The sequence below is a fragment of the Humulus lupulus genome, chromosome 8, assembly GCF_963169125.1.
Source record: "Humulus lupulus chromosome 8, drHumLupu1.1, whole genome shotgun sequence".
Classification (NCBI taxonomy): Eukaryota; Viridiplantae; Streptophyta; class Magnoliopsida; order Rosales; family Cannabaceae; genus Humulus; species Humulus lupulus.
The window spans coordinates 6,797,193-6,811,829 of record NC_084800.1 but is presented as its reverse complement, the minus strand read 5'-3'; the positions used below and the strand labels follow the sequence as shown (position 1 = coordinate 6,811,829).

The following is a 14,637-nucleotide window of genomic DNA, read 5'->3' as shown; positions in this document are numbered from 1 at the left end:
TAATAGCCTAATCCACTTAGAGATTTTATTATTTTATCCACACTCAAGATCAGATGAATCAGTGTCAACTGAGTTTCTTCAGTGTAAATAGGAATACAAAAATGGTTTCTCTCAAAGAAAACGCACTTTCTCTCTCTAGAAACTCAGACCAATTTTCAAATTGCCAAAAGTCCCTCTCTGATTCCATTAACCCTCTATTTATAGGCTTGGGATCCTAAACTGATATCCACTAGGATCGAGATATTTTATTATTTATATTATATGTAAAATATACAAAATATAACAGATTCCTCAATTTGAGTGAGGAATGAGAGATTCCCGCGATGCCCAGACCGATTCTTGCTGAAGCCGCGTTTTTGGGAATTTGACGTAGTCTGGTCCATTTGTTTGATGAATATCGTCTTCTGGTCGGACATATGCATGCTGGACACCGGCATACGGACCATACCCCTTACTCTCCTCGGACCAAGATCCGACCACACCCTCCTTGGCTCTCCTCGGACTAGGGTCCGAGCCACACCTTCCTTGGCTCTCCTTGGACTAATGTCCGAGCCACATGCATTGGCTCTCCTCGGACCAAGGTCCGAGCCACTCTCCTTGGCTTTTCCTCGGACCATGGTCCGAGCCACACTTCAAAATCTTCTCTTCGGATCATAGTTCGATCGGACTACATGAGGCTTCTTCCTCGGACCAAGGTCCGAGCACATCACTTGTGCCTCTCCTCGGACTAGGATCCGAGCCCACCTCTTGAGGTGCCAAGGACCAAGGTCCGACTGGACCTAATGTGGCCTCTCCTCGGACTAGTGTCCGAGCCAAACACTTGGGCTCCTCGGACTAGGGTCCGAGCCAAGCACTTGGGCTCCCCGAACTTTGGTCTGAGCCAAGCACACCTTAGCCCAAGTATTCTCCTCGAGTGCATTTGGCTTGGTTATGATATCTTTTAAGCAGTCCAAACTCTTTATTGATGTATTGGGCTACTACTAAGCCAGATCGCCCAACTATTCCATGCCACTTGTCACCTCTATTACCACGTCATTGATTTCCCATTTTTAGGGATAACAATATATATAAATATTTATTTTTTAGCGTGCTCAAATATTTATAATTATATATATATAAACATCTATTTGTATATATATAATATTAGTTTGAGGAATAGAAATGAAGAGATGGATAGTTGTATGGGTGTAAAAGAGCATGAAAGTTAATATAGAAAACTAGAATTTATACCGTAAATTTGTAATTATTTTATAAAACCGTATATTTAGATTTTTTTTCTAAATACCGTACAGTTTGTAATTAACCCAAGATTATATATCCTTAGCAGGATTACCAAAGTTTGGACTCCAATATGTCCAAAATAAGTACTGGGCCCAAACGAAAGTCATAATTTCGGGCTTGAAATAATAGTCTCAACCCTTATTTTTACAATATATATTGGTATTTTTTGAAAGGCAATAATAAATTTTGTTATTCTTAGAAGAGACAATAATTTTGTCTATATTTTGTAAAAAATGCGAAATTAAGATACGATTTCTTCTTTGAAAACCTGATCTGTTGCAAGAGATTTAAAAATAGATATATTTAAAAAAATAAAATAAAAAAATACAACATGATTCCCAGTTTTTGTTTACCAAAGAAAGTAGGGAGTATCCTAATTCTTCATTACCGTAGGTAACCTAATAATATTCCTCATAACTTATATAAATATATTTATATTAACTCAAAATTGTAACCTACTACAACTACAAGTAACAGGTTACAGATTTTCATTATATTATATAAACACACACCTAATAAACTTAACTTATATATAAATATAATATAAAAATTATATAAGAAAAAGAAGATTGTTGAGTTGGGTTTAGTTTAACGGACTTACGGTTAAATTTTATTTAAAACACAAACAATTTCAGAAAATCTTAATTCATTACATAAACTATTTAAAATAAAAATCGTACCATAGTTTGAATTTGTTTCATTAGTTTTAGCATGCGAATTATGACGTAACAAAACGAAAATTATTAAGAGACACTAATGGTACTATATTCAGGGTCCTTGAACATAGTATACTGTCACTGATGTAATTTAGAAAATTGTACCAAGTTGCCCTATTGTACCATATATAAAACATTGTTTTGGGCCTAAAATTCATTCGATCGATGTGTGCGACTAGAGAAACTATATCCAATCAAGTACTGATTCATATATATGCTGGCCATGGCTGAGGATGAGTGAACTTTCCATTGAATAGATTTTGCAGCTTCGAAAGTAGAGCATTTGATTAATATTAACCTAAACTATATATATCCTAGTTATACGCCAGTGGCCACTAAACCCATTTCACAGGGCATTTACATCGATCAGAACATGTGTGGCTAATTAAGCAGCCTCTTGCTTTTTATTAGCAAAAAGAAACCAAAACCAAAAACAGTTCTATCTTAATTAATTATTACTTGGAGCGGCATGCAGCTTGACCAGGCCCAACTTGTCTTTTCATCTGAATAATATTTAGAAAAAAAAATTAATAAGTAAATAAAATACAGCGACAAGAAAATTGAAAAATAATTTAATACTTAGTATACTTGTGTGTGTGTGTAATTTTTTATATGTATATATTGTAAGTAGAGGAGAAGGCTTACCTGAAAAAATGTTTCAAGCTTCTTTTTCAACAGAGCATACTCCCTCTTCAGCTGTTGGAATGTCCTAATGCATCTGCATTAATGTGACGACACACACTAATGTTAATTACGTTCTATTAATTATAACTTAAGTTTAGATCTTAGTGCTGATAATACATGCATATATATATATATGTGATAAAAGAGAATACATATATACCAAATTTTATATCTCTCTTCATAAAATTAAACTGTATATTATTTTTTAAGGGAATATGTATAATGATACGTGTACTAAGACATCAATTACTAAGAAGTATATGACAAGTACAATATGTTCTCATTCATGCATGCATATATATATATGTATATATGTATATATGGTATATATGTACTTGTGTGAAGATGAATATATATAGAATAGAGATTGAAGTGTTGAGTGGGGGAAGAGAGGATTACCCTTCTCCATTTCCTGTCCTACAATATTCCCTAAACTGAGTGCACTCTGCTTTCACTTTTTTGGCTCCAATACTGCAACCAATCAAATTTTAAAGAGCTGGTTTCAGATTAAAGCTTGTCGTTTAATATCAACACCGAATACATATATACAATATTAATTTCTCCCTTCATAATAATGGTTTTTTTCACTAATAATAATAATAATAATAATTATATAACCATTAAATTAAATTAATAATTAGTTACCTTGTGCTACTTCCCTTCAGTTGGTGCATATAGTTGTCTAACTTATTAAAATCCAGAGGACTTTTCTCTCTGCATGCATAATTAATAACACATATGATTAATTAATGAGTAATGCATTTATATATATAGTAATTAGTTTATAATTAATTAGAATTGGGTAGGGAACTGACAGTGCTTGGTCCAGGTTATAGATGAGTCTAGATGAATCTCGGTAGTATAATGTAGCCACCTCCTCTACAAAATTAGGATTAGCATCATCTTGTAGCTCCTCCAACTGGATAAATTGTTCATCTAGAAATCCCTGAAAATCATTGTTTAAAATAAAATCACATTAATATATATATATATATAAATGGGGTCATCATCATCATCATGTACTGTAGCTCCTCTACCTCTATGCCATGCATGTGCATTACTATACATATTCATCTATATATAAGTAATTTTATTACAAATTCAAAGGGGTCATCATCATTTTTCTTTCTTGTTGATTAATGATTACTCTTCTTCATGATCATGAATATACATATATATATAAATATAGAGAGAGAGAGAGAGAGAGAGAGAGAGAGAGAAACAGAGAGATAGAGGATACTAGAGATAGATATAAATATGAATATATATATATATATATACTTGTGTGAAAAATCTGAAGAGGACAATTTAATTACCTGATCAAAGAGAGACTGCCTCATTACGGCAATCTGCCTGCGCATCTGATTACTTCTGTCCATATATATATATATGTATGTATATGTATGTATGTATCAGGGGATTATATGTGTATATATATGAATCTGAAAAGAGAGAGAGAAAGAGAAATGGAACAGGTGAAAGAGTTAGCAGTGTGGATGAAAAATGAAGAAGGGTGAGCAGGCTATATATAATGGTGGGGAGAGAGAGAAAGAGAAAGAAGTAGCTAGATGGTGGCCTGGTATATCATATGCATAATAATATTATATCAATTTATTTAATGCGAATGAGATTTTTTTTGCCTTATAATAATCACCCAGTACCTTTAGGCACAAAGTTGATTCTATTATATATAATATAATAATATACTATTAGATTTGTTTTATGTCCATCTCCTCTGCAACGGACTGCCTAGGGAGATTCATTTATATTTATATAGATACAGCAGGCAATCAATCTTCTATACATATTTGTTTATTTATTTAAAAAATTTATTAATTATTTTTATTAATAAATTATTATGATTTTCATATAAATTATAAATAAATAAAGAATATTATATACCAAAGAAAAATTAAATCATAACATTGCTCATGTTTTTTTATAAATAAATCGATAACTTCACATCACATACTACCATATTTAAAGTACAAAATTCTAATGATATTATTCAAATCACAACTCAAGAAAGGAAATTTGTTATTGATAGAAAATAATTATTAAATATATAGTTTTGTACTAAATATTATTATAATAAGAGTTTTTTTTTTCAGCTGTAGTCATCATTCTTTACACTTTGTAACACTTAGGTCTTAAAAGTTGATTTTGTATCAATTATGTCCTCAATATTTTCAAATCGTATCATTTAGGTCCTTAAATGCTATATTTTTATTTCTTTTTTATTTTAAAATATATAAAAATACAAAATAAATGGTGAATCATTATTAAAATATTTAGATATTTAATTTATGACAATAATAAACATAACATGAGAAAAAAATATTTTCATGAAATTTTCAAAAATACATAATATTTTTTAAATTAAATTAACGTTTCATTAAAAAAAATATTATTAACTACATTGTTATAATTGATACTAATAACTACATTATCTCGATTATTTTGATATTATCAAATTTTATAATATTGCTTGATTATTTCATATTTTTTTAAACTTAATAGTATAAAGTTATTTATTTGGATATATAAATTATTTGTTATAAGTTAAATTATAGAAAAAAAATTACAAAAATAAAAATAAATATGTACATGATAAATATTGATAATCTTGTGATAGTTCAGTTATTAATATTAAAAAAATATAAGTAAGAATTTTTTTAATGAAAAATTAGTTTAATTTGTAAAACTATTAAATATTTTTTTAAATGTCATGAAAATATATTTTTTCAATGTCATATTTGGTATTATTAAAAATTAAGTGGTCCAATTTTTTTATGATTGTTTCAGTTTTTTTTATATTTTATTTATGTATTTTGAAAGAAAAAAGAAATAAAAAAATATTTAGGCACCTAAATGATACGATTTGAAAATGTTGAAGATCTAATTTATACAAAATCAACTTTTGAGACATAACTGTTACAAATTGTAAAGAATGAAAACTGCAGCTGAAAAAAACCCTTATAAGATAATGATATTTTATAATATTTAAATTTATATAATTATAATTACTAAATATTTATCCTAGAAATTTTTTATAAAAAATTAAGATTATATATTACATGTTATGTATTATTATAATAATAATATTTATAACATTTGAATTTATATTAATATAATTATTAAATATTTAGTTTTGTATTATGTATTATTATAATAATGATATTTTATAACTTGAGTTTATATTAATACAATTGATAAATATTTAGTTATAATAATGATATTTTATAATATTTGAATATATATATTATTATAATTAATAAATATATATTTTTTAATTTGTTTTAAAGGTATATTCCATTAAATATTTAGAATATTCTATTAAAGTTAATCAACGAAACCGTTAAAATTAGAAATTTCCGTTATCTACACATTTTTTAATATAGAAGAGATATGAATTTTCTTAGGGGCATCACTACCATATGAGAGTTTTTTATTTTCGGCACTTGGGAAAATTATAACTCATTTTTTTTGCATGATGACGTACATTATAGTTATAACATGCATCCTACCAATTTTTGAAAAATTCTGAATAATTTATTGTGTCGAAATTAAAGTTCAACCAGTTAGTTGCACGTGTGCCTAATTTATTTTATACAATTTCGGCACTGTAAATTAATCGAAATTTCCTGGAAATTGATAGGAAGCCTTCCATAACTATAATGTATGCTGTCATATAAAAAATTTGGTTTATAATTTCTCGAAGTATCGAAAACAGAAAACGTCCCTACGGTAAGGGCAAAAGTAATGCCCCTACCTAAAACGCTCTATATATTTATATTTATATGAATCTCTCTCCTAAGTAATTTTTCTTCTTTTATTGCAATTTTAATTAAAATAATTATCCTTATATTGTGAATGTACATTTCATTCTATCTATATATATGAAGAAAAAAAAAAGATGAAGCGTATTCAATGATGATTTAGTTGGAGAAAAATTGTATCTTATATTTGGCATTAATTTTTAAAAGAAGATAAAACTGGTTGAACAGCATATTTTATTCATTGATCAATGCTGTTTTCTCGGGTGGATACATGTAATTTGTTAGTTTTCATTGTATTTGTATAATTTTGTATGACATTCTTATATTTGCCCAAGAATTATTAGTATTTCATCCAATTATGTAAAACAAACAAATTAAGCTGAAACCCGATTTTCTTTTTGTGGTATTTTAGATTTCAAATCTCTATCTTATCATGAATTCTGTTTAAATTAAAAAGTTTATTTTTTTCTTTATTAAATTTAGTTATTTATTATTAATTAATATATATTTTTTTGATGAAAAAAAAATATTAATTAATATAATTTTTTTTTTGTAATGACTATATGTCCCTTTTCTAGCTATTATATATATTTAAGAGGAAAAAAAATTAAGTTACCACACATATTAGCGTTTGAGGCACTAAACGCTCTAAACTCCAGGGATCGTTACGGTGTGCCTTATAAACAGTGCTAAACTCGCTAATCGAGTCATTTGGCCAAAATCGTGTAACTAAGTATGATTAACAGTTTAGGGATTAAAAAATTTGGTTAAGATATAACGTTTCATTAGAACGTTTACTGTATACATTGGGGTCCCAAAAATATAATTTAAAGGTCTATTACAAGAAAATATTTACAACCAGCCAATCTAAGCGGCAAAACAGGGTTTAACCCTAGTTCCTCTTTCAACCCTCGGCCGTGGCGGTCGAGCAGCTGCATATGTACACACCTCCACCTAATAGATCTGCACCACATAGCACCCGTGAGCCGAAGCCCAGCAAGAAAACTCAATATGCTCTTGAACAGTAATAACATGTCATCAAATCATAAGGTGCATGCCTAGCAAATATAGCCCTATTCAAGTAGGCAAATAAGTTCACATAATGATGGGTATCCAGGATAAAGAATTATGCCCTCCTGAGTGGATGACTATCAAGTCAATCATAATCAGATAAGTGATTTAACACAGGTGGTTCTGGTAACCATGATGGGCTTATAGCCCTAAATAGAAGAGTGACAGTTGTAAAAGTCACTAAGGTGGGTTTCGTTCCCTTTATAAATAAGTGATCCTTTCACTAGCTTAAACAAGAAAGGTATCTGGTGAAATAGTCACCAGCATAAACCTACCGAGTAGATAAGTGATCCTTTCACTAGCTTAAACATGATAGGTATTTGATGAAATAGTCACTAACATAAACCTATCGAGTGACCACAGGGTCACTAACATGGGATTCCGCTCCCTTAGCCATGTGACAAAACAGTCACCTAGGCCTTTGGCCCTGGCTCTAAGTAACTAGTCTTAGACTAGACAAGCGCTTATAATTTTCATTGACCTTCGGGTCGGTTCAACATTAATGCTCCTAGAGTCATTCAACACTAATATCGATTAGATCTAATCTTTTATCAGCTCAGCGTTCATGACGCTTATGCCGTTTCTGACTCTTAGGTCAGTAAAACGCAACCAGTGTTCAACCCGTTGTGAACTTGACTAGTAAGTCAAAGCTTCACAGATGGATCTGACACCATTGCCGATTTTGACTAGTAAGTCAGTGCCACACACAAGTAAGCAATGCTACAAGGCATATATCATATGTCAAATATCCGAACAAAGGGCATTCAACATGCTTACTTAACAATTGCTAGTACAATTAGGACCATGCATAAACACAGAGACTCAAGCTCTTATCAATCTCATATTTAATATTCATGGCATGCCCTAACCACATGTTTCTCGTGCACCATATGCATCACACTTAAACACTCGACATGCCTCAATAATAACCATGCATGTCATATACAGGGTGCAATTTTCTTACATCTGGTTCGAACGAGAAATAATAATTGAACAACCTTTGAGAACGATCAATCCTTTAATCCCTTAGCGGTCACCTAGTCATAACTAAATATGAGATTCCATCAATAAAATCAATAATAAAGGTTCCCGGACCAAGACCTAGCCTCTGAGACATCAAATCCTACTAAACCAGGTAGTAGGAACGATCCCGAGGCCTAAGGTTTGAGTCCCCAAGCCAAAAACTCAATTTTGGCCAAAAATGCTCTTAAGGGCCGCGGCCCTACATCCACCATTTCGCGGCCCGCCTCCCAAACAGAGGCGCTAGCCTCAAGCTCCTGCACCCTATGTCGCGGCATTGCCTCCCAAGCACCTCAGCATTGCCTGGCCATCAGCCAAAAACCCATGTTTTCTCCCATCAAAACCTCGTTTTCCCTTCTTTTAATCCTTCCAAAACTTACCCAAACATCTCCTAATCCAAACCAAGCATCCCCACAACACAATCAAAATTCCCACAACAAAACCCAAGCTTTGAACCACCAAAAACCACACCAATTACTCAATTCTATAATCAAAAGTTCTAACTCAAAACTAACTTCAAAATATAGTAAAAACTAGAAATTTCATGGCTGAAACTTATCTCAAGCTCAAGATTAAACCCCCTTCAATGGTTGAACATAAGCCTAGAACCGCAAGCCTTGATTCCCACACTTGAATCCTCAAACTTAGCTTCAAAATTCAAGAAGAAAAGAAGAAAAAAATGATGAACGGATGAAGAGGAAGAAGGTGAAGGAGATGCTCTGTTTTTTTGCTTAACTTTCCACCGCCTTCTCAAGTTATATCTATCCTTAGGGTGAAAAGACCTAAATTCCCATAGGCTTATCCTCCTTCCTTAACAGCCCCTAAGGGCAAAATTTTCATTTCCCATCTAATCCCGCTAATCATAATTAACGTCCTTCAATTCCCAAATATTCTCAAATGCTAATAAATCACATCTTATTACCCTTTAATTCCCGACAATGTTCTAATCACCAAATTACCCCGAGACTCACCCTGAACCCCGAAACTAACACCGTTATGACCAGACCGATAACTTGCATTCAAAGATCGTCTCATGCCGAATGGCTCGAATAAATCCACATATAATGTGGTATTATTTATAATTGGGATAATTGTGGCATAAGTACCCAATGTTTGGGTTTTGTACGCGGCATAGACCCAATGTTTATTTTTAGTGGCAAAAGTACTCAAAGTTAGTAAAACTGTAATTCCGTCAGTCTCCTCCGTTAGACTCCGTTAGGCAGACACGTGTCACATTTTTATTGGTCCAAATCAAAATTATTTTTAAACATTGGGTACTTATGCCGCGTACAAAACCCAAACATTGGGTACTTATGCCGCAAATATCCCTAATATATTATTGAGTTGGACCAATCACGAAGTGACACGTGTTGGTCCAGTCATCACGAAACGGAACCTAACGGAGGAGGCTGACGGAATTACAGTTTTACTGACTTTGGGTACTTTTGCCACTAAAAATAAACATTGGGTCTATGCCGTGTACAAAAACCAAACATTGGGTACTTATGCCGCAAATATCCCTTTATAATTCACCCACATGCATGAAAATGCACAATTACGCCCTCAACGAGCCAAATTACCAAAATGTCCTTATAATTAAAAATGGACCCATATGCATGCATTTATCATCATATCATAATATAATTCACATAAACATGCATATAGTCACTTAATAATATAATAAATCAATTATGGCTCTCCCGACCTCCTAATCAAGGTCCTAAACTGTAATGCCCCGGATTCCCTATTGTGGTTAATGGCTGGTTTAGTAGGCCGGGAGGGCCATAACTGTTTAATTATGCCATTAAATGTGTTTATGCATGTTTATGAGAATTATATTATCATATGATGTTAAACGCATGTTTGTGAGTCCACATTTGTTTACAGGGGTATTATGGTAATTTGGCCCGTTGAGGGTATAATTGTATATTTGTATGTGTGATAATGACATATTGTGAGACCACATTATAATGTGGATTGGTTCGAGTATTTCGACATGAGACGATCGTTAAACGTGATTATTGGTTTGGTCATAACAGGTTTGAGCTCGGGGCTCGGGGTGAGTCTCGGGGTGATATTAAAGGCTATCGCGTTACCGGGGATTTTAGGGTAACGGGTTATGAAATATTGGTGTTTGAGGATATTGAGATTAGCGGGAATTGGGAAGCGTTAATTATAATTAACGGGTTTAGCGGAATGTACCAATTTTGCCCTTGGGGTGGCTTTGGAGACTTAAGATGACATGAGGGGCATTTTGGTCTTTTTAGGGGTGGATATATATGACTTAAGTGGCTGAAGCTGTAGGAAAAACAGAGAAAAAAACAGGGGTTTGCCTTCTTCTCCCTTCCCGTACAACCTCTTTCATTGTCTTCTTTGGTGTTTGAGCTCTAGTTGTGGATTCAACCAAGAGGAACTTCAAGGCTGAGTTAGTAGACTAAGTTCTGCTTGTGTGGGAGGTTCAAAACAGGTTCTAAGGTAAGCTTTGATCTTTGAACTCAAGCTATGCTCTGTTTTCGTTTGGGATTTTAGTTCATGGTTTTTGATGTGGGAAGTGAGGATTAAAGGGAGTTCTTGGTGTTAGATGATTGGGTTTTGGTGAGGAGGTGTTATAGGTAAGGTTTGGGGGTTCAATTACATGTTTGGAGAAGGTTTTAAGATGATTCAAGGGACTGGTTTGAAGGGAAAAACGCAGGGTTAAATTCTGGTTCGTGTGTGGCCGACTTGCTGATCTGGGCTGGGCGCCGCGGCGCAGCAGGGGTGCGTCGCGGCCCTTGGCGTTTGGCAGGCAGGGAGTCTCTCTGTCTGGAGGCGCGCCGCGGCGCAAAAGCAGGGAGGGCCGCGGCCCTTAGAGCCAATTTTGCTAAAATAAGGTTTTTAGCTTGGGGATTCAAACCATAGGCCTCGGAGTTGGACCTAGTACCCGGTTGGGTAGTATTTGATGTCTCGGGGGCTGGGATTTGGTTTGGGAACCCTTGGTTATCATTTTTATTAATGAATCCTATATTTTGGTTATGACCAGGTGACCGTCGAGGAATTTAAAGGTTGATCGTTCTCAGGGGTCGTTCATATTATAATACTCACTCGAACCAGAGGTAAGAAAACAGTGTATGAATACAGTTGCACCCTGTATAGGTATATGACATGCGTGGTTTGATACTTGAGGCATGTTGGTTGATATATGTGGACATGGATTGCATATTAAATGCTATTGAACGCTGATTATCTGCTTAAGACACTGACTAGTCAGGGACCGACTCTAAAGTCGAGAATTATGAATTGAATGGCTCTATAGCATTAATGCCAGACCGACCCTAAGGTCGAGAAACTTATAAGCGCTTGCCTGGTCTACGACCAGATGATTATAGCCAAGGTATATGACCCCGGTGACCGTTTGTCACAAGGCTAAGGGACATTGTCCATAGTTTCGACTCTAGAGTCGTGAGGAAGGTTATGTTGGTGACTAATCACCTTGCACCTGTCCTAAACAAACTTATAAATGAAACACTTACCGATTAAGCCCTGGTGACCCTATCGTCACATGGCTAGAGGGAGCGATGCTCATTATTGTGACTTTTGGCTATTGTCACCTACTTGTTGGACTGATAGTCCTAAGGGAATAACTATGATTATTGTTGATATTATATCATGCTATATTGTGTTTTCTTGCTGGGCCTCGGCTCATGGGTGCTTTGTGGTGCAGGTAAAGGAAAGGAAAAGCTTGGCCTGCCCTGAGTGGAGAGCTTGGGCGATGTAATGTACATACAGGGCCGCTTGACCGCCACGGTCAAGGAGTTCTCAGAGGGACTAGGGGTTTACCCTATTTTTGCCGCTTAGGCCGGCGGAGTTTGTATATCTGGAACTGTAGCGACTCTTTTGTAACTTGAACTACTTGTAAACATTTTAAAAGGCTCATGAGCAGTTTATTTACTTAATGAAAAGTACCCTTTCCTTTTTACTGGTTTTGCACCTTAACCTGATAATAACACTTAGATCACGTTTTTAACCAAAGGACTCGGGTAGCGGGTCAAATTTCCGGTTCACCGTTCTCCGTAACTGTTCTGGGGTAGCCAGGGCGTTACAACTTGGTATCAGAGCAATGCCAAGGTTAGGGTTCCTGTAGACTGGCTGGGTATGTACACACATCGTCGAAGACAAGCTCGACTCATGGTTTGGTAACTATTTACGTGGCTATATGAATAATTGTTTAAACGTGATATATATATATATATGTGTGTTACCTGCGTGCATGAGATATTATGCTGAGCCTGTGCCCTGAAATATCATATCTTCAGCAAATGTGTACTGATTAGTACTGAGATTGCTGGCGCTTGCTTATTAGTATGGTTGTTTATGAGTTATTATGTGATACATGCTGAGTGCTGAATGCCATGAACATGTATCTGAGTGTGAATATTGAATGACTGTGGAATGTGACTATTATCTGTTTGTTCTTGGACCGTAAGGCGGCAAGAGGTTTAGTTATTACTACCTGACTGGCCGTATTGATTATTGTTTCAGTAAGGTATCAGTGACAGAATGAACCCAGAACAGACAGGCACCTCAGCTGGCCGGAATGGTCAGGGTCAGAATAATGACAGTAGTCAGGGTCAAGAGAATGACCAATCTCAGGTTCCACAGCCAGCACCTGCAAACTGGCAGCAGATGTTTAATGATTTGCAGGCTTTAGTAGTAAAACAGGGAGAGGAGCTCCGTCTCCTAAGACAGCAGCAAGTGCCAGTGGTAGCCAGTGCTGCGGAGGCACCTTCTGTGTCGGTGCCAGTTATTGGGCCACTGCCTGGGGTTGAAAACAGATTGGAACCTCTTTATGAGCGGTTCAGGAAACAGCAACCTCCTGTGTTTGAAGGCAGTGCTGACCCCACCAAAGCTGAGCAGTGGATGAGCATGCTTACCACTATGCTTGACTTTATGAGGGTAGTTGGTAATGAGAGGGTGGCCTGTGCGGCCTATATGTTTCGGGAAGATGCCCGGATTTGGTGGGAAGTGGTTGGCCAGACCAAGGATGTTAATCTCCTGAGCTGGGAGGAATTTCAGACCTTGTTCAATGAAAAGTATTATAATGACGCCATTAGAGCGGCGAAGGCTGATGAATTTATGAGGCTACTTCAGGGAAACTTATCAGTGACCGAGTATGCCTTAAGGTTTGACCGTTTGGCTAAGTTTGCCAAGGAGCTGGTGCCCACTGATGGGACCAGGAGAGAGCGTTTCCTACAGGGGCTACAGCCTAGGTTAGCCCGAGATGTGCGCATCACCACTGTGGCAGGAGTCACTACTTATGCACAGGCGGTGGAGAAGGCACTTACAGCTGAAACTGCAGAGATTAAGATCTGGCGTGAGAATGCAACCAGAAGAGATTTCAGGAGGCCAGGTCCTCCATTTATGGGTTCTGGTAGGGGTGTTGGCCCCAGTGATCAGAAAAGGAAGGTTCCTGACACCTTCCCAGTTCCAGGTCCTGACATTCATTTCAGGTGAGTATGGTGCAGTTCTTTCATGTATAATTCCATGTGAGTTATAAAAATCAACAAACATGCTAGAGTCATATTCAGTGCCTCTATCACTACGAAATCTCTTTATCTTTCTATTAAATTGATTTTCAATTTCAGTCACAAAAGATTTAAACATATCAAGAGCATCACTTTTATTTTTCATTAAGTACACATGTAAAATCAGAACAGTCATCAATAAAAGTGATAAAATAACGTTTTCCATTTCTGGTCAACATTCCATCAAGTTCATAGATATCAGAATGAATTAAATCTAGAGGCTCAGTTTCCCTAGTCACAGATTTATGCAGTGTTTTTGTGATCGTAGCTTGGCTACAATAGTCACATTTTTCAAAGTCATTTAAAGATAATTTAGGAATTAAGCCTAAACTACTCATATTCTTGATTATGCGCTTGTTAACGTGACAGAGTCTAGCATGCCAAGTATTAAAATTACACAACATATAAGCAGAAGCATTCACTTTATTAACATCAACATTCAATTTAAACATTCCCTCAGTTGCATACCCTTTCCCTACAAATATCCCATTCTTAGTTAAAGTAAACAAATCAGCCCCTATAGTC

General features: G+C 35.1%; 1 protein-coding gene across 1 annotated transcript; it reads right to left on the bottom strand.

The window, feature by feature from the left end:
- Positions 1-2,272: 2,272 nt before the first annotated feature.
- On the bottom strand, positions 2,273-4,139 carry LOC133793463 (histidine-containing phosphotransfer protein 4). Its single transcript, XM_062230816.1, has 6 exons — positions 3,998-4,139; positions 3,497-3,627; positions 3,327-3,395; positions 3,081-3,152; positions 2,643-2,715; positions 2,273-2,500 (listed from the first exon to the last, which is right to left on the bottom strand). Exons 1-6 carry the CDS (start codon positions 4,058-4,060, stop codon positions 2,453-2,455), a joined length of 456 nt encoding a protein of 151 aa, XP_062086800.1. The 5' UTR covers positions 4,061-4,139; the 3' UTR covers positions 2,273-2,452.
- Positions 4,140-14,637: the final 10,498 nt, after the last annotated feature.